At 39.1% G+C, this 20,082-nt stretch overlaps 1 protein-coding gene across 3 annotated transcripts in view; it reads right to left on the reverse strand.

Moving 5' to 3' along the window:
- Window positions 1-20,082, reverse strand: part of TBCK (TBC1 domain containing kinase) — a 265,095-nt gene that overhangs the window by 44,975 nt on the left and 200,038 nt on the right. For all 3 annotated transcript variants that reach the window (XM_019025572.3, XM_063705458.1, XM_055384855.2), the window contains exon 25: window positions 4,484-4,643. In XM_019025572.3, coding sequence (XP_018881117.1) covers window positions 4,484-4,643 — 160 coding nt within the window. The remainder of the gene's footprint in view (window positions 1-4,483; window positions 4,644-20,082) is intronic.

Below are 20,082 nucleotides of genomic sequence, written 5' to 3' on the forward strand. Positions count from 1 at the left end.
ACATTTTCAGGTATTCAACAGCAACACCCCACTCCTGGTACCAATCATCTGTGTTAGTTTGTTCTTGTGTTGCTATAAAGAAGTACCTGAGACTGGGCAATCTATTAAAAAAAGATGGTTAACTGGCTCACAGTTTTGCAGGTTTTACAGAAAGCGTGGTGCTGACATCTATCTCTGATGAAACCTCACAAAGCTTACAATCATGGTGGAAGGTAACAGGGAGCCAGCATGTCACATGGCATGAGCAGGAACAAGAGAAAGGAGGAAGAGCCAGACTTTTAAACAACGAGCTCTCATGTGAACTAACAGAGTGAGAACTCACTTATTACCATGGAGAGGACATCAAGCCATTCACGAGGGATCTGCCCCCATGACCAAACACCTCCCACTGTGTCCGGAACTGGTGGGTTCTTGGTCTCACTGACTTCAAGAATGCAGCCACGGACCCTTGTGGTGAGTGTTACAGTTCTTAAAGGCGGCGCGTCCAGAGTTTGTTCCTTCTGATGTTCGGATGTGTTTGGAGTTTCTTCCTTCTGGTGGGTTCGTGGTCTCGCTGGCTCAGGAGTGAAGCTGCAGACCTTTGCAGTGAGTGTTACAGCTCTTAAGGCGGCACATCTGGAGTTGTTCGTTCCTCCCGGTGGGTTCGTGGTCTTGATGGCTTCAGAAGTGAAGCTGCAGACCTTTGTGGTGAGTGTTACAGCTCATAAAGGCAGTGTGGACCCAAAGAATGAGCAGCAGCAAGATTTACTGCAAAGAGCGAAAGAACAAAGCTTCCACAGTGTGGAAGGGGACCTGAGCAGGTTGCCACTGCTGGCTGGGGCAGCCTGCTTTTATTCTCTTATCTGGCCCCAACCACATCCTGCTGATTGGTCCATTTTACAGAGAGCCAATTGGTCTGTTTTACAGAGAGCTGATTGGTCTGTTTTGACAGGGTGCTGATTAGTGCATTTACAATCCCTGAGCTAGACACAAAAGTTCTCCACCTCCCCACTAGATTAGCTAGATACAGAGTGCTGATTGGTGTATTTACAAACCCTGAGCTAGACACAGAGTGCTGACTGGTGCATTTACAAACCTTGAGCTAGATACAGAGTGCCGATTGGTGTATTCACAATCCCTTAGCTAGACATAAAGATTCTCCAAGTCCCCACCAGATTAGCTAGATACAGAGTGCTGATTGGTGCATCCACAAACCCTGAGCTAGACACAGGGTGCTGATTGGTATGTTTACAAACCTTGAGCTAGATACAGAGTGCTGATTGGTGTATTTACAATCCCTTAGCTAGACATAAAGGTTCTCCAAGTCCCCACTAGACTCAGGAGCCCAGCTGGCTTCACCCAGTGGATCCCACACTGGGGCCGCAGGTGGAGCTGCCTGCCAGTCCCACACCGTGCACCCACACTCCTCAGCCCTTGGGCAGTCGATGGGACCAGGTGCCGTGAAGCAGGGGGCAGCACTCGTTGGGGAGTCTTGGGCTGGGCAGGAGCCCACGGTGGGTTGGGGGGAGGCTCAGGCATGGCGGGCTGCAGGTCCCGAGCCCTGCCCTGCGGGCAGGCAGCTAAGGCCCGGTGAGAAATCAAGTGCAGCGCTGGTGGGCCAGCACTGCTGGGGGACCTGGCGCACCCTCCGCAGCTGCTGGCCTGAGTGCTAAGCCCCTCACTGCCCAGAGCCAGCCGGCTGCTCCCAGTGTGGGGCCGCCAAGCCCACGCCCACCTGGAACTCTAACTGGCCTGCAAGCAATGTGCGCAGTCCCGGTTCCCGCCTGTGCCTCTCCCTCCACACCTCCCCGCAGGCTGAAGGAGCTGGCTCCGGCCTCGGCCATCCCAGGAAGGGGCTCCCACAGTGCAGTGGTGAGCTGAAGGGCTCCTCAAGTGCAGCCAGAGTGGGTGCTGAGGCCGAGGAGGTGCCAAGAGCGAGCAAGGGCTGCAAGGGCTGCCAGCACGCTGTCACCTCTCACCACCAGGCCAGCCTCCAACATTGGAGATTACATTTCAACATGAGATTTGGAGGGGACAAATAGCCAAACCATGTGTGTTACTATTTTCTGACTTTCTCTGAAATAGGTGTATTGAGATTGTTGTCTGTTGGATGGTAGATATAGTTATATAAAAGATAGGTGAGTGATTTATAACTTAGAAGTAATATCCACTTGCATACTTCTTTAGTACGGTTAGTTAAGTTTCATCATTAAGAATGACTTTCATTTAGTGTCAAAAGTTAATGCTGGCCAGGTGCGGAGGCTCACGCCTGTAATCCCAGCACTTTGGGAGGCCGAGGCGGGAGGATCACGAGGTCAGGAGATTGAGACCACCCTGTCTAACATGGTGAAACCCCGTCTCTACTAAAAATAGGAAAAAATTAGCTGGGCGTGGTGGTGGGTGCCTGTAGTGCCAGCTACTCGGGAGGCTGAGGCAGGAGAAGGGTGTGAACCTGGGAGACGGAGCTTGTAGTGAGCTGAGATTGCACCACTGCACTCCAGCCTGGGCGAACGGGCGAGACTCGTCTCAAACAAACAAACAAAAAGTTAATGCTGCTATCAGTCCTGTACTTCTGAGACATGGATTGTTGGATGCTTAAAATGGTTTATGATCAATAGTCTTAAAGTTCTAATCTGACTTTTACAGTTTTAAATTTCTAACAAAGATGGAAAAAACAGACACTGGGCCCTACTTGAGGCTGGAGGGTGGGAGGAGGAAGAGAAGCAGAAAAAATAACTATTGGGTACTAGGCTTAGTACCTCGGTGATAAAATAACCTGTACAACAAATGCCTATGACATGTTTACCTATATAACATACCTGCACATGTACTCCTGAACCTAAAATAAAAGTTAATAAAAATTTATTACAAATTAAAAATAATATACAACACCAAGAGTGAGCCCTGATGTAAACTGTGGACTTGGGATGATAATGATGTGTCAATGAAGGTTCATTAGTTGTAACAAATGTACCACTCTGATGGGGGAGGCTGATAATGGGAAAGGTTGTGCATGTGTGGGGTAGTGGTATATGGGAAATTTCTATTCCTCTCGATTTTGCTCTGTGAAAAGCAAAAACTTAAAAGACTTGAAAATTATAGTGAAGGCATCAAATTTGGAAAAATCAATAGCCTAGTTCCTTACTATGAAATCATATGGCATAGTTCTCTAAATGTAACCCTTACATGTTGTTTTCATGGACTTCATACACACTCGCTCTAGGAATAAAAGAGCAAAGTATTTTCATGTTTCCTTTTTTCTGAGTTTGTATCAGTATTGGGTATGTGCAGGTGGGGATGGGAGGGTTACCTTTAGCCAATATCAGAATTGAATTGAATGGAGGAATTATAATTTTCCAATAAAAAAATTCAAGAAGTGTTTTTTGCCTCCCAGGTGGTAAAATCACGCATACTTTTTATTTCCTTTTTTGGTCTCTCTATATTTTCCAAGTGTTCAACAAAGTGTGGTTATTAGTTTTTATAATAAAAGACATTTTAGGTTATTTCTCTGATTACTAAGAGTAAAAAAAAAATAAAGTTTTAAAGTTCTAATCTGAAATTTTCAGTGACCACATTTCAGGAGTGCTCAAAGGAATATGTACAATCAAGGCAAATATTTTGTCTCCACTCCTGATTTCCCTGATGACAGAATTTTCCTAAGCATATTCCTGGCCTTTCTCTTTGTCCCTCTATTCTCTGTGCCCTGGGAGGTTGAAGGATTTATCTGATTGGTAAATTTGGGAAGGCTCAGTCCTGCTTATTTTCCTTTTAGAAAAAAGCTGTCTGCAGGGAGCAAGTTACCTCTGCTACTTTTCTAGGAGCAGATTCTTCCCTTTTAGAGAAAGATCCTGTACTCGTTCAACGTTGCCTATATCTAGATACCTTCTCTGGCTGCTTGTTTTTAAGTAAGTCCATTTGGCTCTCATACTAAGCTACAGTCTTCAACTTGTCTTTTATTAAAAAATAAAGATATTTTTGGCCTTCATATGCTACTCTTTGTTTTATTTTTCAATTTGCTTAGAACATAGCCATGGAAGAAGGAAGCCATTTTATTGTTTCATGTACTTCTCATGTCTGACAGTTGACATTCTCCCTGAATTCTCTATCATCAAAAAGCTTTGAGTCTCTAGTAAACACAATTTCTAAATCTAACAAATCTCATCATGACCAGCTCTCAGAGCCTACACTTGAACACTACTGTTTTTCTCCAGTGGAGGGAATTCAAGCTACTTCTTTACAATTTCAGAAAGCAGTTAGAAAAAAACAGCCTTAGGCTATTATTTTGATTTTTTTAAGGTGACTGTTGATTCTGATGCTGAACACTGAAGGAAAAATGCTTCAATTAAAGGCAGACAAACTCTTCCATATAAGAACACAGACAAATCTTCAAAGCTCATAGTATTTGTGACTAACTCCTGAAGAAATATACTTTTAGATAACCTTCATATAGAAGGCAGGTAAATCACTCATCATATGTACATATGACATTTCTGAATATACTTACCTCAGCTGTATGCTTTGCCACATGCCCCACGATGACAATGACCTTCCCTTTGAAGTTCTGGAGCACAGCAGTGTAAGGGCCCTGGGTAAGCTCCCCTTCTGCAGTGAAGGCAGCACTGAATGGAATGTTGATGCTTCCTGAAATGTGACCACGAATAAAGCTGAGAAGGAAAGTTTAAGGAAAACATTTATTTGTGTGCAATCCTGAGTGTCTGAGGGAAACTCACAGAGCTAAGTGACTCCCAGAAGATAGTACTAAACATCTTCCAGCTTATGTGAGTATTTTATCTAAATGAAGTAAGGCACCTCCAGGAGAAAAAAAAAAGTTAAATTTGAAAATGAAGTAGAAAAGAGAAAGGAAGATGACTAGCCAAAGATATAAAAGGATCTTACATCAAAGCATCTCTCATTACATAAACACAGATATGGGTAAACAATAACTACACTTAAAGAGGTTCTATAATGAGTGGAGATGGTGGAGATGGACTACATATCTTACAATTTAAATTTTCTAGTCAGCTGCTGCTTCATCTTTTTTTTTAAAGAAAAGGGTATGACATTAATAATGAGAGAAAGAACTGTAAATAAGTTCTGAAAAATGAAAGGAGAGAGAATCAACATTAACATTCCAGTAGGCATTGTTTAGTTGAAGTTTTCTAGAATGGGCAGAGAATTTATGATCATGGGTAGATTACCTTTGAACTTCATCAGCATTAGTTTCTCAAACATTTCTAATTATTCAATATTCCCAATTGCAGTTTTCCTGAAGAGTAATGACTTTTCTCTCAGAATATAATTACTCTGATGGTACTTTTTTTAAAAAACTGAAAGTACTTTTATTTTCAGTAAAGATCTACTTAAAATGAAAGTTTTTTATAACACATACTAAGAACCTAACAAACAACTCATATATTCTCAGCACCTATATCTACATCTGTGAGGCCTGAATCAGTTGCCAGAGAGTGTTTCCATATTTATCAAACAACCTTTTCAACTATGAACATCTTTCCTTTTTTTAGTGTGTTTAGAGTAGCAAAAGCAATACAAATCTATCCTGGTGAAATGCTGTAGCAGACATGTTTGGGCTGCCTGCCCACCTGCTGTTTTCTTGTTTGGAAGAGCACCAACCACTGACCCTGAGGAAAGGGTGAGCCTAGGTTGTCGTGTTGGTATCAGATAACCCTGCTATAACCATGACTGACAGGATGGTGGAGGGGAGGGTGATGGTGGATATATGATGCAGGCTGAGCCAATGAGATTCTCTCCCTTGAAAATCAGAAATAAAAGACATAAAAGATAATGCTCAGACTGTGTTAAGCTTTACATGTAAAGTCACCTTTAAGTGCCTCTTCCATAAAATTTGTTCAGCCATCCATAAAATTTGTTCAGCCACGTATTAGAAAATTAGAAGACCCTGACTCTAAAAGAAGAACTGTTTAATAGATACATTCAGTGAATACTGTATTTGGTTAAAAAAGTACCCATCTATATCTAAATAACCATACCTAGTAACTATATCTATAATCATAGATAAGTATTAAGGTGATTTTGTAGGTTCAATATCACCTATTTATTATGTGCCTTTAAAGATTTTAATCTAAACTCCTTTCAGTTACTAAAAGTATGTCATAAAGTTATTATCCTATTATCCTTGTGATTTATTATTTGTTTAAAAAATCTAGATTAAATATTAAAATGCTTCACAAAATATGACGGCAACAGAGTCTTTTTTGAAAGAGAAAGTTTTTCAAAATACAAAATAATTCCAAACCTTTTTTAAGCTACACTTTGGAAAATAAGGCACAAAAGAAACAGAGTTTTAAACCACACTTTCCTTATTCTTAATCTACTTCAACCAAAATGTCCTGGATAATATCTAAGAACACTCTTGTCATAAAACTTATAGCACAAAAATGATTGGGTAAGCATGAATGTCTGTAGACATGGTGGTCAAACCTCTAAATCGTCTATCATTACTGGAAAACAGCAGAGGAGAATGTATTACCGGCAAAAAACAGAGGATAATGAGATTGGCCTAGTTATAAATAAGTATATTTACAATGAATAGCCTGTTGTTTATATAAGTTGGATAATGAAGACAACTTTGGTTATTTAGAAATCTTTTCTTGTTTCCTTGGAAAGTATTTACATGGCCTACAATACAATTTCCCATGTGACACAGACAGCATTAGATGAAATAGAACTGCTTTAGGCAACTTCTAGACATTAGAGAGGTGGTCAGATTATATTGTAAATCTAGGTAGGTGAATACTTTTTTCACTTGTTGAGTACTTCATAATCAGAATAAAATATGAGGTATTTGGAAAATGAGCAAACAACAGATTTCTGTATATTTTTTATTAGAAAGAATAAATAAATAAAGAGGAAAATAGGAGAAAATTTTTGACATATGGTGACTCTGAATGACCATAGTTGACTGTCATCAGTCATGAGTAAAATCTGGCAAGGAAAGAGACATGATAGAGAATATGTTGAGATAAGCACATTTTTCCATGCTCTAAGAACTTTGGTTTTATTTCACTGTATTATAGTGGAAAACAAGTATACATAGGACCTTCACACAAAGGTAGGGTTAGAGATGAACACACAACACTACATATTTTAGAAGTATGACTGTCACTTTACTGCTTTCTGTATAATATAGATAAAAATCTGAATCCTCTACACTAATGTTTTACATTTTAAAAAGGCCTTTCTCATTACATAAGCACAGATATGGGGTAAACAATAACCACACTTAAAGAGGTTCTATAATGAGTGTAATACTCAACAGTCAGTCACTATGCTATTTTATAAACTAAGAATTTAAAAAGCTACAGCTTCAAAGAACCCAGTTCAGAGGAAATATTACTATTAAGGAAATAGCCAAAGTATTTATGGGGTGATTAGCCCCAATCACATATATATCATGATACTGTAATCCCAACAATGACATTACAATTTTTGGTTAGGTTTTGGCAAAAGTGGCAATGGTATCCATAAACACTAATTTTTAACTTCCAGTGTTCATAGGAAATTAGAATTTTTTATGACATACTTGAAAGAGTTAAAAGATAAAAAACATCATTACAGAAGTCAGCAGTAATTACAATGAAATCTCTAGACTGGAATAATAATAGTTATGAAAGCATAAAAGCATCCAGTTATTGTAGCAGTCACTTTACCACGTGTTTGGATATGGTTGTTTACTACCCTGAATGCACTACAGGATATATTCCAGTAAACATATGAATTTTCTTTGGCATATGGTGACCTTACACTATATATCTTACCCTGTCTTGGAGTAAGTTGTACCCCTCCCTGCAAATAAGCCATTCAGCTCAATATTCCATTTGGCAGATACTACCAAAAGTATTTGAATGTGTGCTAAGAACAAAATCAAAAATTTGCATTAAACAGAATTTGATAGCCCAATGCACAGACAGATTTAAAAAATTACTGTAAACTTCTGATAAATAAGTTGGATTATCAGAATAGCATTAACAGGTAGGGATAATGTATATTATCTTCTAGGTTTCTAAGATATTAAAACTTTCCTGTATTCATAATTCAGTCTACAAAACAATGCTGTAAGTAGATATGCTGTACTTCAATCAAACAGAAAAAAATCAGGTATAAGAATATAGGTACAGTGTATAGGTAAATTACATGGTAGTTAACCAAGTATGTTCAGAAAGACTCTTCAATTTACAAAAAGATTTGAAAATTCCTTTAAAATATTGTTTAAAATTCAGCACAGAAACCAGCTCATGTTTTTTTACATCCTAAAAGAGCACAGCATTTTTGCTGGATGCCACACTTAGTGACATCGTATCTTTAAAGACAACACACACCAATATTTCACCAAACCACTCAAGAAGATCTACCTACCTTTGTTTTTTGGCTGTTTGTCTGCTGGGTTAACTAATTATAATTAGTATTATAGACCTTTCAGCCCAAACTGAAAGTTTTACCTTTAGTATATCAACAGCGAAAAAGAAATATGAAATTAAACCCACAGTTCTCTCACATATACCATAACTAAATAGCATTAACTGATATAAAAATGATGTTTAGATATCATGATTTTCTTTGCTAAATCTATTGATAGTCTGAATGGCATCACCATCCCCCAAATCAACCAGTCAAAAATCTCATTTCCAACATCTTATCAATAGCAACATCCAATATTCTACTGCTCTAATAAATCTTGTACTCACATTTTTATTCCCATTACCCCTTGCCTATTTCAGATATTGATTTGTCTTGAGCTTAAACTACTGTAGTAACTGTTTTCTCCAACTTTTGTCTTTTCTCTTGGAAATACACTTGATTTACAATATTGACAGAGAAAAAATTTAAAAGCAAAGTGTTCTGATTATTGTATCCTTTCTGAGAAACTTTCTATGACTGCCTATAGGACAAAGCCCGTATTTCTCAGTTCAGTCCTCATGAATAGAACCTAACTACTTTAATTCCAACCAAACTAAATCACGCACTGTTACCAATATGTTTTCTATCTCCTGTAGTTTTCTCTGCCCAAATATCTTTTTCTCATTTTTGCGCATTCAAACATCCATCCTTCAAATGTTTCATCCATGAAAGTTTCCCTTCCCACAGTATCTGTACATATCTTATAACAGCAATTTGATTTTATATAAAATTTTCTAATGAAAATGACTTCTGTCTAAACAACTGATAGGAACAATGTGTATTATATTTATTTCGTCTTTGAATCTCTTGCAAGGATTAATAGAATGCTTAGAACATCGCTTACATATTTGGTGAGTAAATGAATTTCAGAATTTTGCCAAACCTGGAGTAACTAGTATCGGCAGCAAATATGCTAAGGTGCCTTCTGGCCACCCCAACCAGTGGCACCAGTATCTAACAATGCTTGCAAGTGTCAACGATATAGAATTTCCCTTTGTCAGCACACACTTTGAGAAAAGGGAAAGAAACAGCAACAAAAGTAATTTCTCTCAATCTTCTTCAGCATAGGCTCACTAAAACTGGTTTATTTAGGGAAAAGCTAGGGACCTCACTCTTTATGACAGGATATGAATGAATGATTATACACATCAAATTTCTGGATAATTCAATCCTGATTTTGCCCGCAAGATTATCTCTACCCTCATCCATCCTCTACAATGCATTAAAGTAATTTTTCTGAAATAAAAATCTGAGCATGGCACCTACCTGTTTAGATTTTTTTAAGTTTCTTACTGCCTTTGGAATAAAACCCAAATTTCTTAGCATGTTATGAGACATTTTCAATGAGGCTACTTTTACCTACTCTAGTTTCATTACTAATTCTCATATATTCCAGACATGCTCATCCACAATTCTTGTAACTTCCTAAATGTGTCTGTCTCACCTTCTCTGGGCCTCAAACAATGTGATTTTTCAATGCCTTCTCTCTTTTCTTTGTTAGGTTACTAACTTCTACTTGTTTTTTAAGAATCATGTCAGACATCACCTGGTTTAGGTGCCCATCCTATATTTCCATGACATTTAGGTATGCTTCAGACATAGGCCATTTCATATTATACTGCAATTATCTATTTGATGTATCGATTTTAGTTATAAGACTGTGAGCTTCTGGTGGGCAGGGATGCGATAACTAAACTCTATATCCCCATTGCCTGGCAAAGCAGGTCCTCAAACAGGACTGGCTGGCTGATTGAATGAGACTGTATGGCACTCTAGGAACTGGGGTCATGGATGGTTCTCACAGCAAATCGGAGCTCTTTAACAGCTAATACACCTTTCATAACTAGCAATCCAGACATGAAGACATTCCTCAGCAGTTGCTATCATATACTCCCACATTATACAAAGCCCATTCAAATATGGGAATACAATTGGATGGAAATTTTAATTTAGATAGACTGAACCTAAGCCCAAATGAGATGAAAAAAACCTTACTAAATCTTCTCATCAGTATCTATCCTGCTCTGCTCATGAGTATCTTTAAATTGCTTTGAAGAAGTTTTTATAAATCAATTATTAAGGACAAAGAGACAAGAGTAATACTAGTGTTCACTAAGGATGAATGTGCCATAATGAAATAATGAATACAACTGGGTTTATGTGTTTTTCAAAAAACAAATTTAAGCCTGAGGTTGTCTTTGGTATAGTTTTAGACACTAACTTTTTTTTTTTAAATCAAAAGGTAAGAGTTTTACAAGTAAAGCTCAGCCTTGAGCAAAAACTCAGCCTTGATTTCAAGCAAATGAGTAACATTCCTTTAAAGTATTGCTGTTTACAGATAAAATAAATTGGATCCACAATTACATGACTAAGACCTCTCTTAATATGAACTCCAAGAAAACTGAAACCCTAAATATTTACAACTATTAAAGAAAACAAGAGTTTGCTTGTGTATTACCATGGAAACTATTAACATCACTTCTGAAATTCATGTCACTACATGAAAACATTTTCTATTGCCTCCTTATAAAACGCAATTTTTGTTTGCTTTGAAATTCTCAAAATATACTGAAGAACAAATATATCTGACTTGATTTTTACCTAGATTAACATTTCATGTTTCTATCTTCTAAAAGCAAACAAAAAAACGTGATTTCAACAAAAAACTGCTGTTTTGCCTCTCTGAGCCTTTGGCTTTAATATTAAGAGTTTAGACTACATTAGGGTTTCTTCTTATTCTAAAGTTTTGGGATTATGTTTTTATTGTTAAGTGGGTAAAGTTTGTCTTCATGTCCTTCAGCTTTCTTCTTCTGTATTCTTCATTCCCTTGGCCCACATTGGGGTTTGGGTAGTTCCCTAAGATTGCTGGCACCTTAATGTGCTGCTTCTCTCCTGCAATCACAAAAACTGAACATAGATTAAAATATTACCACCTGCAGGCTTTTTGTATTTTAACTGAGACTATTCATAACACAAGCTAAATGACTGAAGCCTCAACAGTAGCGTTTCAGGCATCAGGTGAAGGTTCTGAAGGGGGCTTGGTGGTAGTAGTGAGGCTGTCCCTTAAATTTATTGGTAGACAGCTTATTTTGCCTGTGGATAAGATTGCCTCCCTCCCTTTCATAAGCAACCACTTAAATCATTTTACATAGGTTAAAAAAAAAGACGAGATGAAATATATTTTTAGACATTAAATCTCCTGGAAGCACAATTTAGGAAAAAAAAACTTCACCTATAATGAAGATGTAAGAACTGTGTTAGGCAAAGACTTCCCATTTAAATGATGTATAAAAGCAAAACAGAAGATAAACATGATACAGGGACATTATAAATAATTTGAACAACATTTCAAAAATAATTTACTTCCTCTAGGGAAGGAAAAGGTGTTAGAGAAAGTTTCTTTTTTTTCCATATTGTACAGGGTCACATTTTGCGGCAAGAGAGAAATAAAACTATTTCAAAAATATCCTAGTATTAAATATGTAATCACTTCTTAAACAGATTGTTAAAGTCACATAAATCCTAGACTTCAATTGCGAAGATTTACCTTGGTAAGCATTAAGAGTTACTGTACAAAGATAATTACTTTAAAAATATTATTAAAATTTCAATGGGCTTTAAAAAACATCAGCATATTAGTAGCTTTAGGGAAATTTTTATTAAAAAGATTTTGAATGAATTAAATATTATAAATTAAGTCAATATAATAGGGAAGGATCTTTCTATCATGTTTTCTCCCTCAAAGTGTTGCAATACTGCTTTGTAAAATTTGAAATACTTCAGTTTTCCTCGATTCTGTGGCTACATCTGTATAAAGATAACCACAGGTAGATTTGTTCAGTTGGTATCTGGGATTAGTCCTCTTATACACACAGGTGCTGAAGGTAATAGCTTATTTTGTGTGTAAGATTTGAAGAAATGTGTATAACATCTGAATGAATATATCTAGTGTAGAGGAATCAATGCATGTCTCACTGACTCATTAATTTCTATTAACTCATTTGTTTCAATCTTGTTTATGCTTAACTGTCCCTATGCAGAGACAAGATAGGCACCTGTAAAATAGTGTAAAATTTAGAAGCACAAGACTGGCTCTGCAATTACTAGTTATATGGCCTTGGGAAAGTTGCTTAACCTCTTTAAACTTCAGTTTATCAGTGAAACAGAGATAACAACAGTATATACAACATAGGACTAGCACCATGCTTGGTACAGTGTAAGAACTTAAAGACTGCTATTATTAGAAGTCAATTTACTTCAATCTATTCAAGAAGCAGCTAGTGTGCGTGGCTAGAAGCAGCTAGTGTGTGTGGCTCTCATGGAGAAAAACAGAAGGGGGCAAGTAAATACCACACCTTCAGCTGAAACATCCAGGTATTTGCAGTGGGACTAATCAAGGAAACAACTTGACCTTCAGAGAATGAAGAAAAGTAAGACAGGACAACGACCCACCTGGGAATAACATGGAACCAGGGGATACTCCCCCACCCAAGGGAAATGGTGAGTGAATGAACGGCCCCAGAAAAACACACTTCTCTCACAGGTCTTTGCAACCCTCAGGTCAGGAGATCTCCTTGTGAACCCACTCCGCCAGGGCCTTCAGTCTTCAGTCTGACGGACAGAGCTACATGAAGTCCTGGCAGAGCAACTGCTCAGGCATAGGTGGAGACCCTGAAGCCTTAGATTATTATTGGGCTTTCTGGCAAAAGTAGCTGCAGCTTTGGCAAAGTAGAAGGTTAGACTCCTGTACATACCCGTAGGAAAGAGGCCGAATCCAGAAGGCTGAGTAGCAACAACCCGTAGGCCCCACTTCCATGGCACCTCACAAGATAAGACCTACTGGCTTGGGATCCAGCCAGCTACCAGCAGTGGCACTGCACCTCCCTAAGAAGGAGTTCCCAGGGAGAGGGGTGGGTTGCCATCTTTGCTGTTCAGACACCTTAGCCATTCCAGCCTTCAGGCTTTGGACAGTCTGAGCTGACTCAGGGCAGAAGGAATCCCACAGCACAGCATAGATGCTCTACCAAAATGTGGCCAGAATGCAAACTGCTTTTTTAAGCAGGTTCTGATCCTGTTCCTCCTCACTGGGCAGGACCTCCCAACCAGGGTCTCCAGCCACTTTGTACAAGTGCCTTTAAACCATAGTCTGAGCTGACTCAAGGCAGAAGGAATCCCACAGCACAGCATAGATGCTCTACCAAAATGTGGCCAGAATACAAACTGCTTTTTTAAGCGGGTTCTGATCCTGTTCCTCCTCACTCGGCAGGACCTCCCAACCAGGGTCTCCAGACACTTGGTATAGGTGCCTTTAAACCACCAACAGGTCCATACCTCCCTGGGACAAAGCTCCCAGAGGGAGGAACAGGCCGCCATCTTTGCTGTTTCACAGCTTTCACTGGTGACACCTCCAGGTTCTGGAAAATGTGAGATGACTAGGGCCTAGAGTGGGCCCCAAGCATACTGCAGCAGCCCTACAGAAAAGTGGGCAGACTATTACACGGGTTCCTGTTCCCACATCTCCTTACTGGGCAGATCCTCCAGGCCTGGGGTTCCAGCCACCCCAACCAGAGCTATCAAGCCAGTGCGAACTCAGCAACTCCCTGTACAGAGCCTACAGGGGCAAATAAAAGCCTCTCTGCCACTGTCTCTGCAGTGGAACTGCCCTAGCCACCCTTGAACTAATGAAGAAGCAAAGACCTTAACTGTCTTATCCATACCTCCAACAAGCTGCAGTTGAACCAAGGAGAGGAGGCCAGTCCATCTCCCACAGGTCCCACACACTCCCCAAAACTCATCACCAGACAGGAAACTCCTGGCTTGGGCCCACAGAACAAACCTCCATTTTGGGCTGACTTCGCTGAGTGATTGATGACCTGCATCTCTCTGGGGCGGAGCCCCCAGGAGTCAAAAAAAAATGACCCTTGGCCACAACCACTACTAAGATCTCTTCCTCTACTGCCTCTAAGCTGGAGAAGGAATATAAACTCTGAGATCATCCCAGAGCTGCAGTGGGCAGCCCAGGAGTGCCAAGTCATGAACTATAGCAGGCACTCAAGGGGGAGAGGAGCCCACACTTTCAGAGCACTGAGAGGGAACATGGCTGCAACTATGAGGAAACATAAGGGAGCCACACTACTGAACAAAAGTCTATGAACTGACAAATAAGCCTAAGTGTCACCTGCTGGATAAACCCCAAAGCTTCAACACAAAAAATACCTCACTAACATAACCCACTCTAAAGCCAGAGACAGTCAGTCAGCTTCCAATAAAGACTCTATACAAATACTCATCCCAGTGAAAATATCCAGAAAATAAGTCTATTGACTGTACTCAATCTACACCACAGTTAAAGGAACACCCACATGCAGAGATGAGAAAGAACCAATGCAAGAACTCCAGTAACTAAAGTGGCCAGAGTATCATGTGTCCTCCAAATGACTGCATCAGTCCTCCAACAAGAGTTCTTAATCATGCCGAACTGGCTGGAATGACAGAAACAGAATTCAGAATATGGACAGGAACAAAGATAATCGAAATGAAAAACACAGGAATTTCACAATACAATCTCCAGTATTAACAGCAGAATAAACCAAGCTGATGAAAGAATCTCACAATTCGAAGACTGGTTCTTTGAAGTAAGGCAGTCAGACTAAAATAAAAAAAAAAAAGAATAAAAAGGAATGAACAAAGCCTCTGAAAATTATGGGATTATGTAAAGAGACTGAATATATGAATCACTGGCATCCCTGAAAGAGAGGGGAAGAAAGCAAACAACTTGGAAAATGTATTTCAGGATATCTTCCATGAAAACTTCCCTAACCTTGCTAAAGAGGCCAAGAGTCAAATTCAGGAAATACAGAGAACTCCTGCAAGATTCTACGCAAGATCATACACGAGACACATAATTGTCAAATTTTCCAAGGTCGAAATGAGAGAAAGAATGTTAAAGGCATCTAGAGAGAACTCGGGCAGGTCACCTACAAAGCGATTCCCATCAGGCTAACAGCGGACCTCTCAGCTGAAACCCTAAAAGCCAGAAGAGATTAGGGGCCTATGTTGAATGTTCTGAAAGAAAAAAAATCTTTAACCAAGAATTTCATATCTAGCTAAACTAAACTCTCTAAGTGAAGAAGAAATAAGATCCTTTTCAGATAAGCAAATGTTAAGGGACTTCATTACTACCAGACCTGCCTTACAAGAGATCTTGAAAGCGGCACTGAATATAGAAAGATCACTACCAGTGAATACAAAAGCACACTTAAACACACAGACCAATGTCACTGTAAAGCAACCACACAAACAAGCCAACATAACCACCAGCTAACAGCACAATGACAAAACCCAATCCACATATATCAATATGAACCTTGAATGTAAAGGGTGAAAATACCCCACTTAAAAGGTGGAGTGGCAAGCAGGATAAAAAAGTAAGACCCAATAATATGCTCTCTTCAAGAGACTATCTCACATATAATGACACTTATAAGCTCAAAATAAAGGGATGGAGAAAAATCTACCAAAAAAAATAAAAAACAGAAAAAACCAGGGATTGCAATCCTAATTTCAGATAAAACAGATTTCAAACCAACAACGATTAAAAAAAAAAAGACAAGGGCATTATATAATGGTAAAGGGTTCAATTTAATAAGATCTAACTATTCTAAATATATATGAACCCAATACAGGAGCACCCAGATTCATAAAGCAAGTTCTTAGAGACCTACAAAGAGACATCGACTCCCACACAATAATAGTGGGAGACTTCAACACTCCAATGACAGTATTATACAGATCACTGAAGCAGAAAATTAACAAAGATATTCAGGACCTAAACTCAGCATTGGAACAAATGAATCTGACACACCTTTACAGACGTCTCCACCCCAAACCGACAGAATATACATTCTTCTCATTACCACATGGCACATACTCTAAAATCGACCACACAACTGGACATAAAACAATCCTCAATAAATGTATAAGAACTGAAGTCATTCCAAACACTCTCTCAGACCACAGCAAAATAAAAATAGAAGTCAACACAATAAAAATCACTCAAAATAATACAATTACATAGAAATTAAACAACATGCTCCCGATTGACTTTTGGGTAAAAAATGAAAGGCAGAAATCAAGAAGTTCTTTTAAAGTAAAGAGAACAAAGATACAACATACCAGAATCTCTGGGACACAGCTAAGGCAGTGTTAAGAGGGAAATACAATATCACCAAATGTCCACATCAAAAAGTTAGAAAGATGTTAAATTAACAACCTAACTTCACAATGGAAAGAATTAGAGAAGTGAGAACAAAACAACCTCAAAGCTAATAGAACTGAGAAATAATTATAAAAATCAGGGCAAAGTGAAGGAAATCAAGGCATGAAAAACTATTCAAAAGAGCAATAAATCCAGGAGTTGGTTTTTTGAAAAAATTAAAAAGATAGGCCACTAGCTAGACTAAGAAGAAAGAAGATCCAAATAAACACAATTAGAAATGACTAATGAAATGTAACCACTGACCCCACAGAAATGAAAATAACCATATGCTCTATGTACACAAATAGAAAACCTAGAAGAGATGGAAAAATTCCTGGACATATACACCCTCCGAAGACTGAGCCAGAAAGAAACTGATTCCCTGAACAGACCAATAATGATCTCTGAAGTTCAATCAGTAATAAATAGCCTACCAACCAAAAAAAGCCCAGGACCTGATGGATTCATAACCAAATTCTACCAGATGTACAAGGAAGAGCTGGTACCATTCCTACTGAGACTATTCCAAAAAAATTGAGAAGAAGGGACTTATACCTAACTCATTCTATGAGGCCAGCATCATCTTCATACCAAAGCCTGGCAGAGACACAATAAAAAAGGGAAACTTCAGGCCAATATCCTTGATGAATGTCGATGCAAAAATCCTCAATGAAATACTTGTAAACTGAATCCAGCAGCACATCAAAAAGCTGCTTCACCATGATCAAGTAGGCTTCATCCCCGGGATGCAAGATTGGCTCAACATGCAAAAAATCAATAAATGTGATTCATTACATAAGCAGAACTAAAGACAGAAACTACATAATTAACTCAACAGATCCAGAAAAGACTTTTGATAAAATTCAACATCTGTTCACGTTGACAACTCTCAATAAACCAGCTGTTGAAGGAATATACTTCAAAATAATAAGAGCTATCTATGACAAAACCACAGTCAACATTATACTGAATGGGCAAAAGCTGGAAGCATTCCCCTTGAAAACTGGCACAAGACAAGGATGCCCTCTCTCACCACTTCTATGCAACATACTATTGAAAGTCCTAGTCAGAGCAATGAGGCAAGAGAAAGAAATAAAGCTCATTTGAATAGGAAGAGAAGAAGTCAAACTATCTCTGTAGATGACATGATTCTATATCTAGAAAAACATGCAGTCTTGACCCAAAACCTCCTTCAGCTGATAAACAACTTCAGTGAGGTTGCAGGATACAAAAGCAATGTACAAAAATCACTAGCATTCCTATACACCAACGACAACCAACCTGAAAGCAAAATCAGAAAGGCAATCCCATTCACAACTGACATACACACACACACACACACACACACACACACACACACACTCCCTAGGAATACAGCACACCAGGGAGGTGAAGGACCTCTACAATGAGAATTACAAAACACTACTCAAAGAAATCAGAGAAGACACAAACAAATGGAAAGACATCCCATGCTATGGATAGGAAGGATCAATATCATGAAAATGGTTGTACTGCCCAAAGCAATTTACAGTTTCAATGCTACTCCTATCAAACTACCAGTGACATTAACAGAACAAGAAAAAACTATTTTAAAATTCATATGGAACCAAAAAAGGGCCCGAATATCCAAGACGATGCTAAGCAAAAAGAAGAAAGCTGGAGACATCATGCTACCCAACTTCAAACTACACTATAAGGCCACAGTAACCAAAACAGCATGGCAGTAGTACAGAAACAGGCACATAGACTAATGGAACAGAATAGAGAGCCTAGAAATAAGGCCACACATCTATGACCATCTGATCTCTGACAAAGCTGACAGAAAACAAGAAATGGAAAAAAGACTCCCTATTCAATAAATGGTGATGGAATAACTGGCTAGTCATATGCGGAAGATTGAAGATGGACCCCTTCCTCACACCATATACAAAAATCTGCTCAAGGTGGGTTAAAGACTTTAATGTAAAACCCAAAACTATAAAAACCCTGGAAGACAACCTAGGCAATACCATCCTAAACCTAGGAATGGGTTTAGATTTCATGAAAGAAACCAAAAGCAATCACAACAAAAGCAAAAATTGACAAATGGGGCCTAATTAAACTTAAGAGCTTCTGCACAGCAAAAGAAACTATCAACAGAGTAAACAGACTGTAGGAGATTGGTCAGGGTGGTGGAAAAAATTGTAGAAAGACGCAAACCTTCTTGGACGTCCAGGAGGTTTTATAAAAGCTTTGGAAAAGCATTTGGCTGAAGGCAGCCAAACCCTCTTATCCGGAGCCTGAGAGCGAAGGTTACATAACAAGGGGATATAAAGGAATTGATCTAGATAAGTTAGTTTATTTAGGCCTTGGAACCTGGCCTTTAATCATCCACGTGCAGGACTGCTCTCTCCAGGGAGGGTGACCATGTTAATTACCCACAAGTGTGTTGACTCAAAGCCTTTGTCATTAAATCTGTACTAAATAAATGCCAGCAGCACCAGCTTGTCAGGGCTGCGGCTGCTACAACTCTTTCTGTCAGCGGTCTGGTCCCTTAGCCTGCTCTTTCACTCAATACTAGTGTCTAAGTACATTCTTTCATCCATCATTCAGCCAGGGTCTATGGGTCAGACCCAGCAGGTGGTGCTCCACGTGAGGAATGCTGCAATGGACTGCGATAGAACCCTCAAAAATGAAGGTGAAAAGACTGCGCAGTCAGTAAGTCAGTAAGTCATTGGTGCCCACTCGGGATTTCCAAGTTGGAGGGAACTGTTCAGGCTAGGGTTTCATCATAGGACAACAGTTAACAGCTCAACAGCAACAGTATATAAAAGCATTGAAACAGCTGCTTAAAGGTAGCAGAGCCCTGGTTTTGCAGGCTCAATTAAGAGACCTAATGCAAACTACTGTTTCCCATAACCCATGGTTTCCAAAAGAAGGTGCACTAAACTTGGAGATCTGGGAACAAGTGGGTAGAAATCTTAAACAACATGATGTACAAGGGCAATGGGTCCCAATAACATCTTTAACGTAATGGGCTTTAGTTAGGGTGGCTCTGGTCCTACTCTACACAGAAGAGCCTAAAAAGGGAAGGGAGGAAGAACTGTCACCTACCTTACTGCCTCCATCTCCCTCAGCCCCGCTGTTTCCAGGAAAAAATAACAAAGAGGAAATGGAGGTTTTGCCTGAGCCCCCTCCTCCAAAAAATTGGAAAAAAGACAAGGGATATGCTATAGCTATGGGACCCTGTTTTAGGCAAGCAGCATTAGATGGGGAGCTCTTAGCCTGCCTGGTAATGCAAGATCAACAAGGCAATCATTTCTTTTAATGCTTATAAAGAGCTAAAAAAAGAGCATTAAAGAAAATGGAGCCACTAGCCCATTTACAAGAGGGTTAACTGAGGCCACTCTGCAGACCTCTTTCTAACAATG

The sequence above is a fragment of the Gorilla gorilla genome, chromosome 3, assembly GCF_029281585.2.
Source record: "Gorilla gorilla gorilla isolate KB3781 chromosome 3, NHGRI_mGorGor1-v2.1_pri, whole genome shotgun sequence".
Classification (NCBI taxonomy): Eukaryota; Metazoa; Chordata; class Mammalia; order Primates; family Hominidae; genus Gorilla; species Gorilla gorilla.